This window comes from Dermacentor silvarum, chromosome 8 (genome assembly GCF_013339745.2).
Source record: "Dermacentor silvarum isolate Dsil-2018 chromosome 8, BIME_Dsil_1.4, whole genome shotgun sequence".
In the NCBI taxonomy this organism is placed as follows: Eukaryota; Metazoa; Arthropoda; class Arachnida; order Ixodida; family Ixodidae; genus Dermacentor; species Dermacentor silvarum.
The window spans coordinates 50,506,928-50,533,393 of record NC_051161.1 but is presented as its reverse complement, the minus strand read 5'-3'; the positions used below and the strand labels follow the sequence as shown (position 1 = coordinate 50,533,393).

The window sequence follows — 26,466 nt, the reverse complement described above, 5'->3', positions numbered from 1 at the left end:
ATGTGACACACTATGTTTTAGTCGCGAGAGCAAGTGGCGTGCAGTTGCCACTGGTTGTAGAAACATACCACTCCGCTCGTTTGGTGGTAAATAGATTCAGATATGCAAAGCCTTTCGTGTAATAAATATGTAATATTTTGTGATATGAAAGCATATGACTTAATGCATACCTTTGCCTCCTTTATCATACAAGACACACTATTCTTTAATCAGGACTACGAGCAGTGAGGAAATTCTCTCAAGCCTTCGTAGCGTTCCCTGCTAAGTATAGGACAGAGTATAAGTATTCAGGCTAAAACTGTTCGCAATATCACACAGAGTGGCTGGCGGCCCTTACCTGCAGCTTTCCCGAGAGCTGGGCCGGGCCCTGATCGGCGATCCTCAGCACGAAAAGGGGCATGCTGTGAAACTCTCGGCCCCCCCTGATGCTGAATCCAAAGCCCCGCACCCCCCGCTGCAACTCCACGCTGTGGTACTCCCCCCCACCGCCGTCGATGGGAGCCCCGCCGCCGCTGCCGCCAGGGGGCTCTGGGCCACGGGTGCCCCCCACCTCCTCGCCCTACAAACACAGACGGGCAAAGCAAATGGGACATTGCCTCACCATTCAGCAACTGCTACTTCAGACCAATAACCTTACAGCAGTATTCACAAACATGCATTCACTTCAATTTTTTTTTATTCACTCAATTACTGAGAAAGAAGTAGGTCAGTGACCATAGTCAAAACAAAATGACATTTTCAGATCAGTACAGAACCCTTGTTCACAATGGGAAGACAGCTACGCAGAAGGCTTTCTGTAAAGTGTCTAAACTAATTATTTGTGGTATGTTACAATTAACTGATCCACATTACTTCCGATGGCACTTTCTCACACATAAAAGATTACTATGTTCTTTTTCATTCCTTCCTTCTTTCTTCTAATTTTCCTCGATGCATGCATATCTCTAATTAAAATGGCTGAACCTGTGTTTCTGTTATTCCTTTTTAATCGTTTCTCCACCCTCTACTAAGTAAGATTTGCCTGCCTGTAGTCAACAAATGCAGTACCAATAGGAAATGTCCCTCACAGTTGGTATGTCCTTCTGTAACTTGCATAACAACACACTTCTCTATCTTAAGTGCTATGTTAAAAAACTTCCAGCTCCAACACAACACACTAGAATTGTTTTCCTCAATGTCACCTTGAAGAGGGCAGCCACTGCTGACCATCGGCTGATGAGTGAATGCACTTCAATAATGCTGATCGATGATTCACTGAGCCGTAATTTCTAAACCAGGTATTCTTAGCACCTACTTGAAGACACTCTAGTGAATGGGTGTTCACTCAAGCGACTCCTTATTGCAAGAGTTGCCAAAAAGCACCACTGAAGGTTGACGAAGGGCTTCAAGTGGACGTACATATAAGAATAGGGGTGTTAGTGCCTACTAACGATGTGTATCAATTTCAGGAAAGTACACTGGGGCTAGGAAAGGTACTGCAGTGATTGACAATGAATTACCTTACTGTCATGTTGAGATTTTGATAGCGTCTCCTCCTGTTTATGACAAACGTACACATTGTATCCTAAGTGAACCAAGGGCACAACCTAGGAAGTTATGAGATCTTTTTCCATACAAAAATGGAACAAATTAAGAAAGTAGCTTAATATACACAACATCACCGTGAAACACCGGTGCTGTGGCTTCAAGAAAGGGAAGTTCAGGCTTCATTTTCCCAGCTAGCAATCAAACATTTTTTTTTACACTGAAGGAAAGAAAGAAATAGAGAGTTTTCAAAGAATATTCTATCAGTCTAAATGAATTTATTGTGTGTCTGCAGTGTCCCTTTCCGCAAACTTGAAAGCAATGGCTACATGAAACTAGTACAACCGTATACACTATAACATAATGTGATGCGAAAGCTTGTACAGCCTGTCACATAAGTACAAAGGACGCTGCTCTCGCTGCTGGAGCACACCTTCTTGGTACAACAGTTTCCTACTACGTTTCACATATAACGCATGTATTATGTTGAAGATTGTGCTATATTTGCAAAGTCACAAAAACGTTTGAAGCTAGAAGGACGAAGTCTAGGCCATAGATGAAACATAGACGAAGTCTAGACATGCTGTCTGAACTGCCACGCCTGCTGCTTTCATAGACACTAGTGTCAGAGCTCCCTCTAGTAATATTTTGTTGAAAACACTATGGTTACAAGCATGTAACGAGATAGTGGTTTTAAGTCTTGCGGGAAACATCGCAGCTCCAGTGTAGCCTGACACACTCCGGTTAATCAGGTTGAGTTTTAAATTAAATTGTGAGGTTTAGCATCCCGAAACTGCACAGTGGATACGAGAGGCTCCGCGGTCGAGGGTTCGGAATTAATTTTGAAGTACCTGGCATTCTCTTAATGCCACACCCACTGCACAGTAACACAAACATTCTTGCATTTCACCCCCGTCGAAATGCGGCCGCCGTGTCCGAGAATCAAACCCACAACCTTGTGCTCCGCAGCAGAATGTCTTAGCCATTCAGCCACCGAGGCAACGTGTACGCTCCAGGGATGAGAGCAATGACCTTTGCAATTTCGAAAGATTCGTACATGAACAAATGCGAAAGGTTTGAGCCAAGCAAACCAAGATACAGTAGAATCTCGTTAATTTGAACTCCAAGGGGACCGGAAATTTATTAGAATAAAACGAACTAAGGAGAGCCCTTTTAACTATAACGCCCAATCGTGTGGTACAGCGCAGAAAATCAAAGCCGTCACTGGGCTCGCATTGAAAAAGTCTTATTTTGTCTCCGTCGGCACGTGGCGACATGCCGGAAGAAGCCTAGGTTCTGTGTGACGTCCAAGTGCGATAAGATCGTGCCTCGCACGCCGCTTGCTGTGGGCGTGAGGGAAAACGTGCAAGGGTGAGCTGAGAAGGATGGTGGTTTGATGTGGGCCACCCTTCCGCGTGCCCAATGTTGGAGATGACGTGATCGAGCGCGGTCTAGGACTAGGAGCGCAGTCTACCTAAGTCTAGGTAGGTGAGCTCGCGGTAATGTGATCAAACGCATTAGGAGGAAGGGGAGCGGGGGAGGTGAGCGTGCGGCAACATAATCAAGCGCGCGCTAGTGGCTCCTTCTTGCTCCATTTAAGAAGGAACACGGGTCTTAGAGACGAAAAAAATGACAAAGAAATAAGTTTATACGGCCCATAAAACTACTATCCTTACTTTGTATAGCTGCCTAATAATTTGTTAGAGCAATCGAATGCTTCGCTTTTTCGCCGAAAATGCAACTTTTTTTTCTCTATTCAAATACACATAACATTGCCGGGACCAAAAGAGCAGTTCGAAATATCGGTCAATTCTAATTAAGACATTTCAAATTATAGGAATTTCACTAACAACTCAACAGACTTGAAATAAAGAAGTGAAGGAAAAAAAAAAAGTTTCGATGCTCAGCGAATACAGGCGCTCTCTCCAAAGCTGTACATAAAAGAAGGAGAGGGAAAAATAGAGACAGAGGGAAGCAGAATCGGCTACCAATAGTGCTCAACAGACCCTTTCATTAATTTGCAAGGGCACTTCTCTGCATTGCACATTAGCCCAAGTAACGATGGCAGCTGTCCTGGTTCAAACGAAGACAACGTGCTAACCGCACATGCTGGGGCTTGTTTCTTGGACATTGTTTCATTGCATGAGCCTTGTTTACTTTTTTCCTGGTTAGGCCAGCATGACATTACACTGGGACAACAAAAATAAAACCAGAACACCACGGTACTCCATGCGTAATGTTATGCTGCCCAAACCAGCTGTTTCGCAACAACTAGCCAAATAAATTGTAGTGTTAACCCCATTTTCCATGTCATAAGACAAGTAAACTGTGCTCATACACACCGACTGCAAAAATGACTACACTGCCAGACAGAGGTTTACGGGAAGGTGGGGACTTGAAAGTCATCAACAGTGATCAAAAAGAGATGTCACTTAGCCAATGTTTCGACATGGGAACTTGTCTTGGTCGCCTTGTCAAAATAACGACTGCAGAGGCACCTTTTGATCGACCACTGTTGAAGCACTGCCATTAGCTTGGCGAATTGCCTCGTGGGAAAGATGCCTTCACAGTTATGAAAAGGGTCCATTGAAGAAAAACATTGCTACGCAAAGGCAAAAGAGCCGGAAATATTTCAGCAGGTGCCAGCAAAAAAAAAAAAAGAAGAAAAAAAGAAAAAAAAAAAGGCGAGAAGTGAGAGAGAGTGGTGGCAGCAGACCTTGCCAGAGCATGGTCCACACCGGGAGGAGGAGGAAGCGTCTGGTACCAGAAAGGCGTGGCTGCAGCTGGCAAGTTGGGCACAGAGGTGCAAGAGCTCTGCAGCAGCGGCAGTGAAGGTGACAGGACGAAAGTGTATCAAGGAGGTGTGAAAGGCAGCAATAATAGAGGAACAGAGTGGTACACGCAGAAACCAGATTCAAAGAGAGTACAGATGGTGACTAATATACTGTACCAGATTGGCACACAACACGAAGATGATGGAAGAGACGGACAAAGCACTGAACTTCCAACAAGTGGGTACTTCGAATGTGACACATACTATATTGAACATGGAATTGAAGCTAGCACAAGTGCCATGAGCACCTACTGTCACCAGAATTCAGTTGTGACATAAGCGGTCATTTCCTGCACCCGTAAGTGGTGCATGCATCTCTAGTTAATTTTGACCATCGTTACTTTAATGTTAAGTAACCTTCATTAGATAGGACAAACCTCGACGTTAATAATATAATTACTCCAAGTTTAGATCATCGAGATTCAACTGTATGCAAGTAATCTGTGTGAACTGCTGCAACTCGGCAGAATATCCCTGTCATAGTCCACGATACTTCTTCTGTGCCAGCTTGTTACACATCTTTAAAGGGCTTGAATTGGTTACCTTAAATTTAGGAAAATATAATTTAAAAGTGAGGAAAAAAACTGATGCCGAAAGAAAAAATTCGACTGGAGTGTGCATACAACTGCTATAGCAATAAAAGAAGACTAAAGCCTTTATTTTCGATGTTTGCAAGTGATAACTCACTTTCAGTGAAGTAGCAACTAGTGGTAAGCATACCGGAAGCTGATTTTTACCATTTCTCATAAGTGTCATCATAGTCTAGCATAGAAAAGTCCTAGGGAACAATAAAACTGAATCTGCACCAGCCTTAGTTCATAACTTAGGGTCATTCTTACAAAGAATACTATGTAGTCCACTCAAATTATCTGGTAATGAACAAGAAGTTCTCGTCAGCCACAAGTGTGCACATTAACCAGCTTTCATCATTCAATTACATGACAAACTTACAAATTACAGCATCTGTAAATATGCAACTGCATAGCCAATTGAACTGCCAAAAATTATTGCATGAAAAAAATGAAAGGTACACATTTCAGCCTTGTCACTCTGGTGCACACTACTATTTCCACTAATACTGCAGAAAGCTCAAAGGTTTCAATCGGCAGTAAAACGTTTTTCTTTTGGCTACATCAAGCTCATTTCAACCTTCTGTACCATTATATTCCTCTTTTATATTGCGATACACTTAATTCACAGCGTCTTTATTTTCTTTCAACCTTCCTGCATTTTTGTGTTGGTGTTTGTTCAGTTATCAAAATATTGCGCCTTTGGAATTTTTCGTTGCTAATGATTTATTCACAGCCATACGTTGTATTTTAATCATTTGCTTATTATAAAGTTTAATACAATTTTGGTGTTCCAGGTTTCATGTAGTGTAGTAACCCGTGTCATTAAAATGATTCTTGTCATCAGGCACAGGAGGTCTCGATTCAGTTCCTAACTTCAGGACCTTCCTCTGTATATACAGTTAAACCTACTTATAACGAACCTCCATATAACGAATTCCTGGATATAACAAAGTGTTTCTATTCCCCGCCGTTACTCCATAGAAGCACATGTACTTGAGACCTCTACGTAACGAAGTGGCAGCGCGAGACCCCCTCGAAATAACGAATTTTAACCGCCAACAACCCAGAGATTTCGCCCCAAATTTTGCCATTTTTGCGTGAGCAGCAACCCGAAGCGCCTTCTCCGCCGCAATGGAATGCGAAGCGGCGGCGTCACGCCTGGCGCACTCGAATTGACAGCGACTGCGAGGTGAGAGTGAGAGCACGTGTGTGTACGTGCGAGCATGCGTGAGGCGGGCCTCTGTCCCTCGACCCGGCGATCTTGCCGCCGCTGGCGTGACCTTTCCCCCTTCCTTCATTCAAACCTGATCCCGCCGCTTGCTGCAGCTGGCCTAGCCCGTCAAGCCGGCCCTCTCCTTTTCCAGTTGATGTTGCCGAAGAAAAAAAAAAACATTCTTTTTTTTCCAACGTGCTGGCAGCGCCACTCTTTGGTGACTGCACAAGTCTCTGCGCTTCACTTCCCTAACCTGACACTAGGTGACAGGGCCGTTTATAGTCCCGACGTAACGCGAGCGCGCACGCTGCGTCACTCTGGCGAAAACGTAACCGGGAGCTTCCGACGCGCCCTGAGGGGCCTGGCACCGAATTGGCTCCTGACCCATTCGCGCGTTGGTCGCGCCGACTGCGCCAAACCGAAATGCCATTTTGCGCGAACAAATAAAGGCGCCCACGCTGCTTCGCCGACAGTCGCAGACAGCCGTTCAAAGCGACGCACGGGCTTGGGATCGTTCTGCGCATGCTCTGAAGATAACAGCCGATGGCGCGCGCGTCGGAGTATAGAGGAGATGGCTTTTCGGCTGGCGCAGCGCAACCGGCGTAGTGTGACTGGCCGCAAACAACACTGGCCCGCGCGCCGATAACATTGGACTATAAACGGGCCTTATACGATGCTACGATGTCATCGGTAAGCGGTAAGAATCGAGTAAATACGGTAAGTGTTTCCTTTTCGAATTTTCGTGCCGAACCTGCATATAACGAAGTTTTTCAGGAATTTGTCAATTTCGTTATATCCAGGTTTAACTGTATACATCTCTTGCAACTCCTACTTCACTATGAGACGAATAAACTGATTCTGATTCCGAATGGCTACCATGTTGCTCAGAAACTTACCCTTTGCGAGACAGATGCATTGCTTGAGGTGTCATCTGTGAAACGAAAAAGATTAAAAATATGTAAAATGGCAGAATGCCAGAAAGGAGCACGCAGCACCACACAAATGAGAACTAATAAAGTAAGCAATTATTTATGCAAATTTTTGCTTACTCTTGCAATGCCATACTTCTCTGTCTTAAACGGCATATTGCAGTCAACATCCATTTAGCGACAGTTTTCAATAGGTGCCCAGGTTAACAAAGACTAAAGAAGTTTATTATACAAGGGGGTGGGTATTCAATAAGTTTCCACCTAGTGGACACTTACAGAATACCCCTCCCCCTCCACAGTCCTGTTCTCACAGACAATGAAGTGAATTATACATTATCTGTCAATAGTCTTAGCCATTAAGACAGGAACAACGTTTTCAATTAAGAAGTCATTGCACAGATCTTTCAGCACTCTAAGACCAATTCAAATTAGGAATAAGCAGGGTAAACTTGCAAGATTCATTGCAACTTATCTTACAGATTTGAACGTAATGCTCATGGAATTATGTACTTATGACCATTATGCTTCAGTAAATGGCACTGAATTTGCTGATAACCCACAAGCAGCTAGCGTCTTGCACCAATGAAGCTCTGCGTTTCCTGATTTAGGTAAACGAAGCACTGCTGACAAGGAATGTTTCGTACCGATACAGTATTATTCTCTAGAATGTCTGCTCTATAGCTCGCAATGGATCTCAACCACAGAAGTGCAAGCATTTGCTCCACCTTACCACCGCATGCTCAAGATGAATAATCTTGGGCATACGGGCTATCCAAACAAACTAGTGTCTTCTATGACGGCAAGAATGTAGAACATCATCTGCAGTGATGCAACATCAGCCAACCAACTGCAAAAACCCACGCTATTTATGCAACCCACATGTGCTGTGCCTGAGGTGACTGCTCTAACCATAACTTTTAAAAACTTGTGGGGATGTTCATCTTCCCCACAAGACTCTCTCGTCCCTTATGTATGGATTCCACGTGTGATGCACACACAATGGCGGGAGCTGGCGACGTAATTAGGCAGCTACAACGAGAGATGGCGCGGGAGTTCCCATGCTTCTTCCCAGCGACAAGGCTTCCCATTCAAGTTCAGAGCACGGCACGAGCACGGGCAAACGCAACTGCTTGGACACTCTTCGGGACTTGGGCCTTGGTGTCGGGCAATGGTGAAACATTTGTTTGGTATTCTTGCATGACGAGTCGAACTTACTCGACTCCTTGGTCTGTCTAATTGAGGAACTACGCTGAGTGCTTACAGTGGCTAGCTGTTATTGCAGTACACAAGGATCAATAAATGCCCTTTCTGGAAGTATGTGCTCCTCTGTGTGTTTTGTTGCCAAGAGCCTTTCAACCCCACAAGCTATACGTCGCACAACACACACTGGCATTTCTAACACAAATAAAGCAAAGAAAAAATAATAATAATACTAAAGAAGTGGTGCATACCTAAAGGTGGTCCTATGGTGAGGACAACAGACAGCCCAGACACTTTGATGAGGTTGACAATTTCGCCATGGTGCATATCAAGGATGCTGATACCATTGACAGCCAAGATTCGATCGCCTACGTGCAGCTGACCACAGCGTTCTGCGGGGCTGTTCTCAATGATGCGGCCTGGAAAGAAGACAGTTGACTTGAAAGGGTACTCGTCGACACTACATTTTCCCAAAGTGCCGATGAGCACGCACTATAACATCAATATATTTCATCACAGAATTTGAGGACGTATTTCTCGAACCTGGCGTTAAGTACAGTATCTCCGCTAAATTAATGCTTCATTACTGTTCAACTTCAAATTCAATAAAAAAAATTTTCAAATAATATACATAATAAATATATAGGTGCATGAACATATAGAACAGAACATGCAATAGCATAATTGTGACATGGGCACTGAAGTGAATAACTTCAAGTTAATGAAACTTGCTTAATTAGCTAATGCCACAGTGCAATGTTGTGCAAATAATGTCCACCACTTCAAGTAACCTAACTGATATGACATAAGTGCGCTGTGCCGCAGGGTTTCTAGCAAGTCTGTATGTGCTAAAAAAAGGATAACTGGGCAGCGATTTTGTAGCAATGTCTTTTCCTGATGCTAATGCCTTTTGGCATTTTTCATGTTCATGAGTGGTCAAGCGACCACTGAGTGGTCAAACGCAGCCACTTACAAATGCGAAAAGCACCGAAAGGCATTAGCACCAGAAAAGGCATTGCTACAACGTACCGGCCCTCGTTTAAACACTTGAACTTGCATAGTCATCATTTGGCTTCAATTTTTAAAAGTGCAAAAACTTTGTTTTGCATTACTGAACTACAAAAAAAAAAATTATTTAGCAAAGAATGTAGACTTGCTGAACTGAACAAATCACAGAAGGAAAGCATAATATGACACAAACCTATTGTGGATCCCGCTTTCCCAACTGATGAGATGATGACAAAGCCAAAGCCTTCGTTCTCATGACGCATGACTGTCACATTGTAGGGATACGTGACTTCGCAGTTGTTTAATCGATGAGGAGAGTCCACTGGAAAAGTACAAGACACACCCGTCATTTACATGGCATAGTCACCTTATGATGGCATTCCAATAGTGACACATCAATGCATAATCTATCACTGAATGTCTGACTCAGTTGTGTCACTGAATGTCCAATAATTTCAGCACAAAGGCTGTCAATAAAGATCAAGATCATCAACAATGAACTATTCCTAGCTTTTTCTAAAATAATGAAGGCCTTCGTGGGATGGCTTGCAATACACAATATCACCCTGAAGGAAGGTCGTCCTCCATACGAACTATAAAGAGGCTCTTGTATTCACTTACGCAAAACCTAGCAAACACTTACATACAGAGGTTTTGCTCATGAGGTCTATAATAAACATACTTCCATTGCGAAAAAAATACAAACATGTGCATCCGATTTAGATTATAATACTACTGCATTAGGCTTGGTATGTTTGCCATGATACAATACCAGTGCTAGGGGACTTAAGCAAAGAGACGAAGGGATTGTGTTGTGTCACATTTGTCTGAGAGCAGTTTTTAAACACGAAGCAGGACGAGAAAAGGTTTGGACGATGCACAAGAGCGATACACACGCCTTGTCATGTACCGTTACTCTCTTACATTAACTACCCTATCAGCACTGCTGTTAGCATCTGTGGCTACGATGCTCTGCTGTGGAGCACAAGGCCGCGGGTTATACCGTATTTATTCGAATCTAGGCCGATAGTTTTTTTCAAATAATCACACACGAAACTCTAGGGTCGGCTTAGATTCGAGGATTTTAAAAAACGCGCCAGTTCTTAACCGAAACTGATAAATATGGTGCATAGTTAGCGCCATCTAGAAAAGTCAGTATCGCAGCCGCTACTAGCCGTGCCAGTAGCCAGCAGAAGTACACGAGCGACGTCGCCATTTTGACCTGCGTCGTATCGGTAGTATCGGTATGGTGCAGCATCGGCGCGCGGTGTGGCGTTATCGTAATGGCACCAAATGGGCGATGCCACTATAGTGCCGCTTTCTAAACGAATACTGTATTTACTTGAATCTAACGCGCACTTTCAACACGACCCTAAATCTGCGTCGGCATTTCAAAATGGCCGCCTCGCACGCGCGTCGTGCCTAGCTACCGTAGCATGCGGAAGCTTCCTCCGTGTGCTGCAGTACACGTGCTTAGGCAATAGTCTACCGTCTGTCTTCACGTTCTCAGCGTCTGCTCTATCTATCAGCATGAAGTACCGAGTTCATCATGATGCCGCATTTAAAAGGAAAGTGATCATCTGTGCGGAGACGGACGGAAATCGGGCCGCATCACGGGCGTTCGGAGAATCCGAAACTTGCGAGCGGGACTGGCGCAAACAGAAGGAGAGGATTTTCGCCAGCAAAGCAATGCGGAACGGTTTCAGTGGACCGAAGCAGGACGTAATCTGCGACGATTCACTCCGGCGATACGATCAGGCTTGGCCCTATCTTGAAAGCAATCTGCGACTGGTAAAGTCCGCCGCGCGCCGTGTTTTCGCCGCGTTGAAGCGAGAGGCATGCTAGCACGAAGGCGCGCTTCGTCTCCAGCGTTTTGACAGTTCGTTTCCGCGGTCAACGAGCGAGGTGTGTTCATGTTTGCTTGAGCGCGCGTGACACCGTGCTTGTTAATAGCGGTCTACTAATTTGCTACCGCATTCGATGCATCGCCTTTCGGGCGAAACTGCGACTTTTTTTATTCATTGCAACATCAGTGCATCGGGAGGAAATCTATTTTTCCAAATTTTTCCTCGCGGAAAACGGGTGCGCGTTACAATCGAGGAAGCGTGAGAATCGAGTAAATGCGGTAGTTGTGCTAGCCGTAGAGGCATCGTCAAACGTTCAAACCGGGCAGAACTTCGGCATCGGTCTGTCGTTGGAGGGGGCCACGGAAGATGGTTTTTGCGTGCGCCGCAACGTGCGCTCCTTCCAAAAATGCAGCATCTCTAATGCGCTGGATGGTACTGAATATAGCGCACTGTTTGAAGATGTCAGCAGTAAGGAAGATAGCGACGAGGCTAGCAGCGATGGTGACATAGAATGAGCTCGGCATGTTCAAAATTAATAAATGGTGTTTCATTTTGCGAATGCTGTCCTCGCTTTTTCGTTCGGCCTACATTCGAGGTAAGTTTTTTTTTTTTTTTCAGACTTCGAACTTTTGGGGGGTCGGCTTAGAATCGGAGTCGGCCTAGATTCGAGTAAATACGGTATTACTGGCCAGTCGCGTTTCAATGGGTAAAAATGCAGGAATACTAGTGTACTTAGATTTAGCTGGTCAAAATTACTCCGGAGCCCTCCACTACCCTGATAAGCCACTGCGCAGTTTCGGGATGCTAAGCTCAATAATTTCACCTAATGTCTAGCATCACTGTCGCTGTTACTGAAATACAAACCCGCATTTTTCACTCTGTACCCAACCCAACAAGAAAGCAGTATCCTCCTCACCCAATGAGCGTGCTTTCCGCCTGAGGCCCAGCGTGACGCATCCATTTAGAGCAGCGGCCCCCATGAGCTGAACCACATGGTGGTGAGATGCATGCAGGACGTTCTGGCCATCCACAAAGACTATCTCGTCACCCGTCATCAGCCGACCGTCCAGGTCAGCAGCTCCACCAGGCACTATGTGGCCAATGGAGACCTGCGCACGCAGCAAGCGCACAAGCTAGGCTTGTTTCATTTGCAGTTCCACTTTTAGAATGCCAACTGCACTGAAATTACACTTTGGCAAAACTGGTTATAAATAAGCAATACATATACAGTCGAACCCATTTATAATGAACTCAACAGTTCCGGAAAAAGTGGTCGTTATATCAGTAGTTTGTTACATATCGAATCGCCCTTAAAAACGCTCAAAAATTTACCCCACTGAAGCTGGCATCAGCAGTTACAATTCGGCAGCACTTTAGACGCACGTTTACAGTTACAATTCGGCAGTACTTCGATTCGAAAACCAGATTCTCAGTGTTAATTTTGTTCCCAGTGCGTTCCCGCGCCTAGCTGCAAATTTCCGTTAGAAACGTCCGTCTAAAGCCTTCCAGTCAAACGCGACGCTGCATGCCCCGCGCTGCGCTGTTCATGCTGTACACCTCCTCCTCCTCCCTGGAGGCGTGCCCTAAAGCGAGTGACTTTCTTCGCGGCTTCCAAAATCCACGCGTGGCAGTCGTTCGCTTATCTGGAAGGTCAAATCATTGTTGCGGTTTGACTAGAGCAGAATGCGCGCTGCTGTGTGCCTAGTTTGCTCACGCTTCCATGCATTGCCACTTCACATGAGTCCTCTTTTGAACGTGACCGGGTTCGAAGGGTTCATTGTAACAGTGCGGAGATATAAAAAACATTCAGTATATCTAGAAGCAGTTTCAATAGCAGGGCCGGAAAACCGTAAATGCACTGAAATGTGGTCGTTATAACCGACAGATCGTTATAAGTGGGTTCGCCTGTATACATCAAATATTGCTTATAACGTGAGTAGCCGGAGTTGCGAATATCCGGCTATAAGCAGTACTGCATTATCACTGTAACAATCTTTAAAACCTGCTTATGTGCAAGACATGTAGACCAAGCATAGCCATTCCTATCCTACAATCAAAACACATGACCGGGTGCAAGCATAGACCACCGAGTACAACTGACAGTGCTAGTTCATTCATGGATGAAAGCCACAGTGTTCCAAGCCCCAGCAGCTACATCACACAATATATCGGAAGAAACAATAAGTATGGGATGTCCCCTAAGCACAATTCATCAATCTCAATTTGGGTGGTTTGCACTATGGCTAGTCACAGGTGTAAATTGTCCAAGCAACATTGAAACGCCACTACAACGTAGCTCTCTTTTAAGGTTGCATTTGGGAACTGTGGTGATCATCAACATCAACGGTGGTCTGCTCTGAACCACCATCAGGCGCTCTTCGCTCCTCGAAGAGGCAGGACACGTGTCGAGTGAGCTCCTGCACATCACTTTGCAATGTGGTGAACGCGGTATCGTAGATCTAGGACCTCAAAGAGGTGCAATGTAATGCCTAACGCATGTCTGTCATATTTATCGCCGAGTCACCACTGAATGTTTTCTCTTTTTTTTCTGCTCCTTGTTTGTTTGCTAAACATGTCCTCTTCCTCACTCTCTCTGCTTCACTACCAGTGCATCATTTGTCCGAAGGATTTTCTAGCAGCCACATTATGATTAATAGTACTATTAAAAGCATGAGTATGAGCTGCACTTGAACAGTATGAGTGTACATTTAGTTCTATAACAGGGTAAACCGGAGTTACAAAATACAGTGTTATATATACGTCCCTGCATTATAAGCAGTCATGTTATAAGTGGCTTCAGCTGTACTAATGAAGCAATTTTGACAAGGCTGCAGGGCTGGTAATCATAAAGCCTTCTTTTCTACCAGTCTTTCAATAGCACCACAGCAAACAACACAGGCACCTAGCATTTAGCAGAAATGATGCAAATCTGAGACCATCGCATCTGAAATCTACAGCATGCTGTGGGTGCACATTAGTTCTCCACAATCCAGGTTCGGCGTCATTTCCAGTGTTTATTTTTGTGAGCTTTTTGCAATGCAGTCAATTGAATTTCAAGCGTAAAATATTGCATGAAGGTTGCTTTGTATCTACGCTATGTGAAATTAGGCCTTTTGCGCAGTACAAAATGTCATTGCAGTTCGACTTTAAAGGTTTATCACATATATTTCTGATACTATGTACAGCCTCTATCGACAGAAACAAAACCACAGGCAGCACCAGGACATCTAGCCGACACCCCATTTATACATTAGTGGTGCCCAAAAACTCTGGAACAAGGAAATGGGACCAACTCTCATCCTCAACCACCATAGTTCTCAAGCTCCAGAAATCCCATAGGTGTGACACGACAACACATCATTGACTTGGTAACATTAGCTCTCTTGGTAGCTTCACTTAATATGACAAAGGCTGCATACCACGAGCGGCAACATCACTACAACTGTCCACGAGACCAATCTAACACAACACCGTAATAAACATATCATGACAGTATTGACACCACTATTAGCAATAGCGAATAACTAGTTCGTTCACAGATGAAAGCCACAGTGTTCCAATGGAAGCCCCAGCAGCGACATCGCGCAATATATCTGGAGAAACAAAAAGTATGGGATGCACCCTAAGCTTAATTCACGACTTTTAATTTGGGAGGTTTGCACTACGAATATGTAGCCACAAACATAATTTGTCCCAGCAACATTGAAATGCCACTACAACGTAGCTCTCTTTCAAGGTTGGATTTGGAAAGAACATCAACAGTGGGGAAGCCAAACTCACCTGAGAACCCTCCTCCGTGCCTCCCACAATGCGGAAGCCAAACCCGCTTTCCTGCCGATGAAGCGTCACCACTAGGTCTACTGCGTCAGACGCATGGGTATCGGCCCCTGGACGCATCGTCGCCGACGTTACAGGCTGCTCGTGCTCAAAGGAGGTCGAGTGCTTGCGTCCCGAAAGACCATCCTGTGAAGTAGGCGGGCCACGAGGAGGTACTTTGGTCACTTTTTTATGCAATGAGGTAATCAAAAGCAGCCAAACAGAAAAAAAGCCTCGGCAAAGAGCCAGCTTTTCAACAAAGAGACTTGTTAAAACGTTGGCTCCCAGCAAAAACTTTTCGTGCTTGCCCACTGATGATCGCTTCAAGTCTCTATATTCCTGTAACTTTCTGTACCTTAGCTTGCCACTCTCTCACAATGGAGCCACTGTGGACTTGACTATGTATGTTACACAGCAATTATAATCAAGAGACGAAGGACAAGAAGTGGTTTTGCTGTCCTCCGGAGATTCATTGTTAGTATGATCTGTACAACATACATAACCATGTCAAACCAACTAGCCTGCCAACATATCCTTAAAAAGCCATTGGGGTCATTTTGCTTTCTGCTTCACAACCCCAGGATCAAATCAGCCTGCCCCTCAGTTTCCAAATACACGAGTCTGCGTACCTGTGCAAAGCTTGGCGATTCCAGTGCCGAAGAACCGTAGAGGCCGTAGTAGGGGCTGCCACCGCTCAGGTGACTGCTGTTCAGCTGCTGCGTAAGCGAGGACAGCGGAGACCGCAGCCCCGGTGACTGGTGGCTGGGCAGTCTCGTGTAGCCATAGTCAGGAGAGCTGTAGCTCCAACCCCTGCCTTGCGGGAGGCCGTCTGTAGCTGGCAGGCTCGACCAGTCCTTCTGTGTTGGGGTCAACAGTGCCGGTCGCTCCTCGACAATTGGACTACTCAGCTGCGACCTGGTGGTGGCAATATACAGAAAATACAAGCTACAGCTGTGCAATCTTGTACGCTTGCATTTCTTTTGCAAAGACATGGTTGTTAAATTTTTTTTTTGTGCTGAGTCGCGTACCTCAGGACTTCCATTAATCGAAAACGTGAGAAACGTCTAGAAGATTCCCAGGCTTTGTTCATGCTACAAGATCACAACTCCGACCGAAGGCTACAGAAGCACCGGCGAAGGCAATAAAAGCACCGTGCAGGATTCGGAAGGAGGAGCAGACCGTGCCAGTGAAGAGATATGACCTGAAGACTGGCCGTCTGCGGAAGAAGGGGATTCCCTGGCAAGCTAACCGACGAGTTCATCGAGCGTCTGCGTTTCCGGAAGAAGTTCCTTCTTCGAGATTTGCATCGAGCTACGCCGAGATCGTCTGGCTCAAGGCCAGCATGGGTGAATACGATTGGACACTTTGTGTTCCTATTCATTCTGTACTTTACGTGTTAGACTCTTAGTGCTTGTCGTTAATTATTTTCCAACGTTTTCTTAATACCCATCTGAATTGTACTGTGATGTGTCTAGATAAAGTGTGCACGTGTGTATGTAACTACCCTGTTTGAAGAATATATTTTGTTGTGTTTTGACAACTCTGGGCTCTGACTCAGTCTTTGGACCGCAACCGGCATTCGTTGGCGCACCAGAGGGTCCCTTACTAGTCCTTGCTTTCGTGGAGTTGTTTCCGGAAGTTGACAAGTCAGCTTTGGAATTTGGCCTGGCGTTGGCGCCTCGTTCACGGGGTGTGTGACAATATTTCTGGCGTTCACGGGATGTGTGACAAAGGGACATGTTAAGGAAAGGCAATGCTCTCTGGTGGTCAAAAAATAAAAGTAAAAAATCTAGTGAGTACTCACGCAGGACTGTTTGCCTTAGCACCATAGACAGACGTGGTGCCGTAGTCGGCTTGTGCAGAAGAGTACCACCGGGGTGACTGCTGTTGCTGTTGTTGCTGGGACAGAGCCTGCGGCTGCTGGCTTGAATTTGCAGGCCGGATAGTTGTGTCCCGGAAGTTCTGGCCAGCCCACTCTGGCTGGCGCGACGATGGTTCAAAGTACCACGCCCCATACTGGCCTAAAATGCAAGCAAATGAAGTGAAATTTGTATGCCGCCTATAACAGAAAATGATCTGCACCGGTAAAGTGATTGCGATGTAGAGTTGGACATTATGTACCTTCCACGAAATTGTTTCCCATTATCGTCTCGGCAGGAGGAAATTTCCACCCCCCACCCCAAATCGAACAAACCTCAGGCTAGCACACTCAGACTTCTGCAAACCCGTTCGTATCCCACTCCCCGGTCCCTTAACAGGATAGACCCTGACCATTCACAGTCGTGCTCCAAATGTGGTCATGACTCATGCTCTTTTGATCACATGCTCTGGTTGTGCCCAGCCCTTAACGCCTCTCCACCCATCACGAAAGAGCAATGGGAGGAATCCCTCAAGAGCAGCAATCTTCAAATCCAAAACCAGGCTGTCCAGAGGGCCCATGACATCGCGACGGGACTTGGTCTCCCGGTCCCATCGTGGGCGGAGCCACCGACTTAATCTGGGGGAGCCTTCGGTTCGCCTATATCTTAGTTCCTCAGGACTCAAATAAAGTTCTTGTCATGTCATGTAGAGTTGGACAGATAAGATAATGCCCAGGACAAATAACCAGTGGCCTATTATTGTGCCGAAGGAACATAAATACAGTCAAAGAATGTAGAGGGTTAAATGGTCTGATTAGGTTAGGAAATTGCTGTTGTAGAGGCAGCACACTTGTAGACACACGTACAAACGCAGAACCAGACAAACACAAGTGCTGAGCTGCAACTAAGGATTTATTGCCGCAAAACAGGCATTTTTGACAACAGAGGTTCCGTGTTTGTACGTTTGTATAAAAGTGTCATGCCACAAAAATACCAATGGCCAACTTGCGCATCAAGATCTCCTCAGTGAGATCAGAAACATTTGCCGGCAATGAATGGGCTCAGATGACAAAGAACAGGGGCAGCTGGCTATCTTTGGCAGAGGCTTTAATCCTGCAGTGGACTTAAGCAATCAGTTCACCTGTGTTGATTTTTTACAATGATATCACCTCCGCACTGAAGGAAAGACTTGCATTTTTCATGACTGCATGGGGGAATAAAGGCCAAGACCTACCGGTCTTGGCCGGTACAAGTTCTACAGCTATTGCTGTAGAACTTGTATTTCTTCTTTAATTTACATGACTTGCTACAGTATAGACCACTTATAACGTAACCGCTTATAGTGCAGGACCGGATATAGTGCTGTCTTTTCAGACTCCCGTTAATTTTCCCATAGCACTCCATGTATACACGTGTCGCTTATATTGCAGTTGCGGGAAACGAAATACCGGTTACAGTGCGGCTGCCTGGGAGTACGGAAGTCAGCGGAGACGGCGAACACTCCCCTCAAACGGGCGCCCCAAGGAGTGCTCGAGGAAGAGAGACGAAGTGGAGGAGAAGGGCACGTGGTGCGAACGAACAGCCAGTGAGGATGAAACCAGAATCTTGAGTGCGAGTCGTGAAATATCAAGGCGCGCGTAGCGAGCGAGCACCACGAAACTGCCAATGCCGACCAACGCTCGCTTCACAATAACGGCAGTAAACGAAACTTCAGGGAGCGGGTGGCGCCGGCGCATCACGGCTACAGCCCTAATCACGGCGAAGGGCGCACGCGGAGACCGTGGAATGTGAGGGAGGAGGGCAGCAGGGAAGCGGATTTCGCCCAGGCAACTCCGCCGCTTCGGTGGCTCCCCCTCCCTCCCTCACTTTCGACTGTCACCGTGCGGGCCCGCCGCCGCTCCAGCCGGCCCGGCGCCAGCTCCCTGAAGTTTCGTTTTCTGCCGTTATCGGGAAGCGGGCATTTGCCGGCGTGGGCAGTTTTGTTGGCCGGCCTGGGGCAGCGCCTCTGCTTCCCTCTGCGCCGTAGCCGCAGCGTGCAAGGTCAACACGTGACTAGAAAGTAGAGGAAGCATAAAGGAGAAAGCAGGGTTCACTGCCATTTTCTACGCGTGGCTACGGTAGCGTGGCTGAGACGTCGGCACGTACACGCATGTTCCGGCGGAACGCAGAATCGGCGACCTTGCCATTTGAGAGAGGGTGAAATTTCCGCCGCATTTTTTTTTTCTTTCTTTGTTTCGTACTCGCACGACATTGAGGGGTCTCTCCTAAGCTTTTACTCTATGGCGGTGCCGGAGCAATGCCGGTCGGAGGCGCCACCGCGTGATTTGGTTCGAATTAACGAGATTCGACTGTAAATTGAATACAAACGTCAAACGTTCTAGCCGCATTCCTCGACTGTCGCATACGCGTGGCGGCTCGGTGCACATGTTTTGCATATGTGCGGGCCTTGAAAATTGTTGCTTTGGTTATAGTGACGTACCGCTTGTAGTGCGGATATTTGCGACTCCGGCGACTTACGTTATAAGTGGTCTACACTGTATATGGCATACTATTGTTAAATAAAATGCGTGAGGAAGTTGAGTAACTGGCCTGTGAAATTTATTGTTCATAATGAACCGTTTGCAGTGTGTTGGTTGGTCTGTCCGTATACCGGCACCTCTAAGCACTTTCACTCGTGGTCTTTGTCCCTGGACGTAGCCACAGCAGATGGCAAGCATCAGACACGGGGGCAGAGCACGTTGGACACTTCCAAGGGGGTGCCCAAGGTGCAAGTACATTATTGCCACTGTAACGCCCAATTCAACCCTACCCAGGTCTTACCTGTCCTGGGTGGCTTGGCTGGACTAGAGCTGCCTGACGATGCACCCGCCACCGGTGTATCGTCCATACTTGGCGCAGACGTCTGCTGTTCCATCCTGGCACTGGTGTTGCCTGAGGTGTCAGTGGACGGAGACGTCCAATGCCGGGTGTCTACCAATGGGGTCTTGGGACGGCTCACCACCACGGTTTCCTTCTCGCGTGAACTGTACAGCTCAGCAGTTGGTGTTTTGCTCCTGTATGGGCCCTGGTATGCTGGTACATAACCATCTAGGAAGAGTACAAGAGGACGAGACTTGACCTTAGCAAAAAAATGCCAAAACAAGTGTACCATCAATTTGTTCATCAGCAAAGGAGGTGCAATGCTTGAATGTTACATGTGTAAGCCATATCAATTACACAACAGTATCATGTTTCTTTTTTGTTCTGTTTTGTTTTGATACCTGTACACAGTCTAATCTCGACATATCAGACAGGGACATAACAATTAAAATACAGTCAAACCTCGATATAACGAACTTCAATATAACGAAATCCTCTATATCATGAAGCACGCAAAAATAGGGGCCGGCTTCGTTATGTCAAGGGTTAACTGTACAATGAGGCAAATTTAAAATTTAGTTGGCCATAGTTTGTTTGAATGAGTACTGCTACAATGAAACTGAACATGCGAGATTCAAGACAATGTTGGTTATGACAAGCAAATATTTGCTTGCGCAGCAGCTCAAAATACATTTTTGGGTAGCAAAAATACACATCCGCAAGGGTAACTCGAAACAGCACACTTAGGACACGCACGGGCATTTTGGCCAACACACTAGTGTGGCTTGGCTGGCACAAAGCCAGCAGACCAAAGTGCCAGTCCCGTGAGATCGCACAGATCCCACAGGTGCACATTAGTGCAAAACCTGCTTCTAGTTTGTTGCTGTTGACATGCCACAGATGACATGCCACAGAGCCACAAAACCAACAGGAGACCCTTTGCTAGCCCGTTGGAGGCATCCAATGGTGCGTCTTGCACTAAGATCCCATCATATATTATTTTAATTTTTTATTTAGGCAACATACGCATGTAAGTTTAGTATAACAAATATAGGATATAATAAACATATTTTCATGTTGAATGCAACTTCCTTAAAACAAGATTAAACTACTATTCTGACTATCTGGGGTTCTCTAACGTGCACATAAATGTTTAGTACACTAATGTTTCTGCATGTCACCCTTGTTGAAACCGCTCCTCAGCAGGGATCAAACAAAACCACAGGGAAATACATGCACCTTCAAACCCTATTAGAAAAAGTAGCAATCACAATAACGAGTTTGTTACCAGAATAGCCATTGCAGAACTAGGCCCCAAAACCGTTACAAATAATAAATCTGCTATCAAGCCCATGCAAAAAGTGCTCAACTGCAAATGAAGCTAAGATACAAAGCCACCAGCTCAAAACTTGAGCAAGTCGCACATCACTTTCTGCCCTCATCCGCATTAAAACATGGTCAAACAGAGCAAGGTTGTTTTACATAATGAAGAACAATGCTTAGTGTGTAATAATGGGCCAGATGTGGCCCTCTAGCGATCACAAAGCACAGCTCTAACTGCACACGAACACAGCATTACATCAGTAATTGTATCAAGGTTAGGCATCATGTTTGCACATCATGGACAGGAGTTCTTGGTCCTCACCTGAGTGGTAACTCTTCAGGGCGAAATGTGAGAAGGTCGAGTTGGATCCTTTCGAGAGGAAGTCCTCCGAAGGACGAACCTAAAGTAAGAAGAGAAATTAACGCATCTCACACCAAGCCACACCAGCGAGAATAAAATATATTGGAAAAAACTGCACAGATAAGCCAAGAAGCACTGATTCTGTACAGCCTGGCCTGTGCACTGCCTAGAAGACCAAACTCGAACCGTCTCCTTCATCATAAAGACTAAATCGACACATCCAGGACATAGCTACTACACTTTGCTGTTGAATGGTGCACAGTACAGGTGGCACAGTAGAAAACTGCGTTTCTCAGAGGCTTATGAAACCTAAGGAAGCACAGGAAAAGACGTGTGGCCACCCGCGCACCTTGGCAGCACGAGCCTTGACTTTAGCCGGCGAGGAAGGCGCTGGCCGCAAGCCACCTCGGTGTAGGGTGATGCGAGCCGCCTGTCCGACGGGGCAGTCCTTGAGTGCCTGCACCACCTCCGTGTGGGGGCGGCCTCGCACGTCCCGACCCTCAATCTCCACCAGCAGGTCCCCTTCCTGCAAGCCCCGGCAGCGTGGCTCGTCCAGAATCTTTTTCACCTGCATGAGGTTGGACAGCCGTGCTCAGGACAAGACGCAAGATATGTAAATGAAGCAGCATGTGCGCTTGGGCTAGTTAGCAGGACGTGGTTACAATGAATAGCACAAGACTAAATTGAAGAAGTGAATTCTGAAGTATGGCATGCCAAAACCGCGATCTGATTATCAGGCATGCCGCTGATTTGTTTCGACCACCTGGTGTTGTTTAACATGCACCTAATTTTAATTACAGGGGCACATTTGCATTTCACTAGAATCGAAATGTGGCCGCCACGGCTGGGATATAGCTCGCGACCTCGGACTCAGCAGCACAACACCTTAGCCACTAAGCTATCATGGCGGGTCCAATCCTGTAATGCACCCAAATATAATGCATAAAATGACAATGTGCCCCCCCCCCCCCCCACCCCACCCACAAATCCTTTATTTTTTTTTTCTTCACACACTTCTCCTGGTTTAGCCAATCAACACACCGACAAAGTCCTTAGAAGTGATCTTCTGAAGAACAGTTGCACAAGACCTTGCTGGCTGTCACCCACCTTCTGGCCATAGGCGCTGTCTGCAATCGTGAAGCCAAAGCCCGAAGTTCCCTTGACTATCTCCACAGTCAGTGTCTGCGGCTTGGGGCCCACTGTGCCCGGGGAAGCGGGCCCAGAGAAATCGAGGATGTCCGGGGCTCCTCCGCCGCTTACACTGAGCAGGTCGGCACTGTTGTGCCTTTGCGGCCGTGGCCTGTCCGGGCCGCTCAGATCCGGCATAGACTTGGCAGGCCGCGTCCGCGACTCCGTGCTGTCCAGGTCCTCCAAGCTCTTACTTGAGTAGATGTCCTGGCGCGCCGGTAAATGCAACAAGGTGAGTGCTGAGGCTAATTCCCTCAAGAACATCAGCATCAGTAAGGATAGTTTCAGGGACAGAAAAATAATTATCGTATTGTGACTAGGCTCTTTTGGACAGTGTGTCCAGCCTTCAGATAATAAATAATGCATTAGATACTGAAATAAACATTTGAGAACAACTTTTAATATTTGCATTTTCTACAAGTCCATTAAAACAAATTGTTGTGCCATGTGATGAAGACACAAACATTTAAGAGTCATACGCCATTCCTGTGATCACAAATAAACATGTTCCACAAAAGTACACAAGATAATGCACCTACTGCGTTGCAGCTGCATTCCGCACTGCTGCTGTTTCCTTTTTTTTTCTCTTGCTCCTCTTTTTCCAGCCCCTAAGTAGGAAGTATAGAAGTGCTACAGACGGGCAAAGCTAATCCTCAGTCTGCTAGTCATGGCTGTTTCACAAGCTTCCTGCATTCCTCTGAGACCTAATGTTGCCCTTTAGTTGGTGCTGTCTTGCACTCGTGAAAATTCCCTGACCATTCTGATTCATCCTCACAGCAAACACACACACAGAAAGCACTTGAGTACACACAACACACATACCTGGTAGTCATCAGCGCGGGGTCTGTGGTGTGCCATGGGGTCATCGGGAGACATGACCGCCATGGTGGTGACAATCTCAGTGTTCGGGTCGTCGGGGTCGAAAGGCAGGGCATAGCCTCTGCAGACCTGCAGGTGCACCATCTCGCCCGGCGGTATTGACTGGAACAGGCTCACTACACCCTGGTGGGTGTAGCCCAGGACGCAAATGCTGTTGACGTACACCAGCACATCGCCTGCATCGATAAAAAACAGAGGAAGTGATGTTGATGATAACGATGATATAGATGAGGCCCTTTGCAGCAGGTAATCACACAAGTGGCCCCCACTCCAGTGTTGCCAAAGGTGATAAAAAATACCAGTGGATGTTTGTATTAAAATATCTCTAGAAATAAGTAATTTTTTTATGCCAGCAAAAGAGGAATTGTAAACGGAGATTTTGCTGGCATGGATCAGTGTTCATTCTTAGTTTTACAATGTGCCGTTGGTAATGCAGGACTTCAATAGTATATGGCACACAGTGAATCTAAAACATAACTAATTAAAAAGATGCCTTGTTTGAAACGTCACACCAGCTCTGGAAGGGCTCAAGATGACATTTGCTACATGAAGCCTGAAATGTTCAGTCCGTTTTGAACTACATGCTTAAGCCTCATAACCTCAGCTGGAGTACTCACCATCTCTAACATATATAACTCTTCGTTCAGGAAACTTTGCTTTTTCAGACATAAGCTAAACACCTCCTAGTACTAGGTTAATGGCTTATACATCCCTAATTCTACCTAAACTCGAATACGCCAGCATTGTCTGGGATCCCTATACAAAAACTAACATCGATGCTCTTGAAATGATACAGCATAAAGCTGTCAGGTTCATTTATTCTAAATATCGTACAAGTGACTCTCCCTCTAGTCTAATGATGCAGCATAACATTCAGACTCTACAATCACGAAGAAAAATGCAAAGACTAAAATTTCTGTTTTCGCTCAAGAATAATATCTTGTCTATAAACCCAGATCCTTATTTCAAACCTCTTACAGCACGTCGAACACGGCATTGTCATGCTGACTCTTTAACACCTTATAACACTCGAACTAACATTTTCAAATAATCTTTCTTTCCACGCACCATAATAGATTGGAACAACATAGCGTTTTCACAGTTACCTAATGCTGATTTTTTAGAACATATAAGTCTTTGACACCACTGGCATTAATCTACTGCGAATTTATACCTACACTTCTCTGTTTTCCGTGTTCCATTATCATGTGTCTCATCAGCTGCAGTAACGGCCTCGTAAAATATTTTTCTTCGTTTTTGTGTGTGTATCTGCGTGTATAACACGCTTTTGACAATTTCGTTATGTTTCAAGTGTGTAAACAACTTCATATATCATTGCGTTGCTACGCTTCATCACCCTGCACTTGATGTTGCTATTTGGTAATATTTGTACGGTTCGTGCCTTTTTCCTTTTCATTTTTCAGCTTTTACAATTACTACTCCCCTTTGTTGCTAGGTATATGATCTTATTATATACTAATAATTGTACGTGTTGCTTGTATATATTTTTATGTACTTTTGCCCCTCCTGCTTGGGCCCTATTTCGGGCTTGCAGTATTCTGTAAATAAAATAAATAAATAAATAAACAAATAAAAAAGAAGGGCACATACAGCTTGTTTCTCATGCACAGCACATGTTGATCATGTCTTAGCAGATAGCTATTTAAAAAGTAGTATATTTAATAGCAAGTAGTAGAAAATGAAAGAAATTTTTAGAATGTAGTATATTTCGCTACCACCTTTTTTTTTTTTTTAAACATGCCAAAATTCAGTAGATTCCAATGCTTTCTCATTGAATCACTGAACATATAAATCAGTAACTGTGGCAGCACTCTTTCACACCGTATGTTTTCCAAAACTTATTTCCGTGGAAACCAAAGACATTACAGGCTGTCAATTAGGTGCATGCTCCTACCATCCCACACCTCCTGAATTTGATATACTAGTGGTGAAGCTCAGCTTGAACTTTTATTGCGATAGCAATTATATGGACACTTCAACCGGATTTCTGCCGTCGGCGTCGCTGTGAGATTCCCTATAGATAAAATCTTCGCCGTGCGCCGTATGCCCGAGCGGAAGCGTGCAGGGACGCGAGCTATCACGGAGAGCGAACGCACTCAATCTCCCACGCGCAAGCAAAGAAGCGGGAAGCCAGCGCCAAAAATCGAATATCGAATCCCTGCAAAACCGTGCTGTGCACTTCATTTTCTCAGATTATTCACGTCATTCGAGCATCACTGCACTAAGAGATCGCGCCGAATTCGAAAGCTTATCGCATCGTCGCCAAGCAGCCCGCCTTTCGCTTTTTCATAAACTTTATCATCATCCAATCCTTTCTGGCGATTTATTTCAAGCGCCTGCAGTCACTTTCCCTCGCCGCGATCATCAGTATAAAGTAAAACGACCCACATGTCACACTCATCGCTTTGCTAATTCGTTCATACCACGCACTATCATTGAGTGGAACCACCTACCATCGCATGTAGCTACTGAGACTAACATAGCAAAATTTCAGGAGCTGCTACGCACTGAGCGCATTGCCTAAACGGACTGCCCGACCTAATCGATTTATTTTTTTCCTGTACCAGTTCGTAGCCATTTTTCACTTGGAATATCGCACCTGTATTCTTTTTATGAGTTTTTGTGTATTTTAGCAAGCGCTCTGTAATTTCTGTATTGTAAGTTTGTGTATTCTTGTTGTCACCTTGTAGCTGACTAATATGCTATGTTTTTTTTTCTAATTGCTGTGAATTTCCATTTATAATATATTGTGGCTTTGCATATATATTCTCTTTTGTCTTTGTTCTTGTTTTCCTATTCCACGTACCCACTGTATTTATTTCTTTTTGCTATTCACTTACCAGCTGTATATCAGACAATGTTCATGATCGCGTTTCTTTTTCTTTTTTTTTTCACTCACTATGTTATTATTCACATGTCACTGCAATATGTCCCCCTATGTAATACCCTCTTTGAGGGCCTTTAGGGGTATTTTGAATAAATAAATAAATAAAAGGGAGCGGGTGGGGGGGGGGGGGGGGTCAGCAGTGCAGCG

General features: G+C 45.5%; 1 protein-coding gene across 1 annotated transcript in view; it reads right to left on the bottom strand.

Annotated features, from left to right (window-relative positions):
* Positions 1 to 26,466, bottom strand: part of LOC119461201 (membrane-associated guanylate kinase, WW and PDZ domain-containing protein 2-like) — a 55,375-nt gene that overhangs the window by 10,826 nt on the left and 18,083 nt on the right. The window contains 13 exon segments of the mRNA XM_049671954.1: positions 338 to 559; positions 7,039 to 7,073; positions 8,523 to 8,690; positions 9,473 to 9,601; positions 12,043 to 12,235; positions 14,907 to 15,089; positions 15,572 to 15,857; positions 16,747 to 16,963; positions 19,622 to 19,888; positions 21,306 to 21,384; positions 21,694 to 21,912; positions 22,452 to 22,739; positions 23,355 to 23,587. Of these exon segments, the coding sequence (XP_049527911.1) occupies positions 338 to 559; positions 7,039 to 7,073; positions 8,523 to 8,690; positions 9,473 to 9,601; positions 12,043 to 12,235; positions 14,907 to 15,089; positions 15,572 to 15,857; positions 16,747 to 16,963; positions 19,622 to 19,888; positions 21,306 to 21,384; positions 21,694 to 21,912; positions 22,452 to 22,739; positions 23,355 to 23,587 (2,519 nt within the window).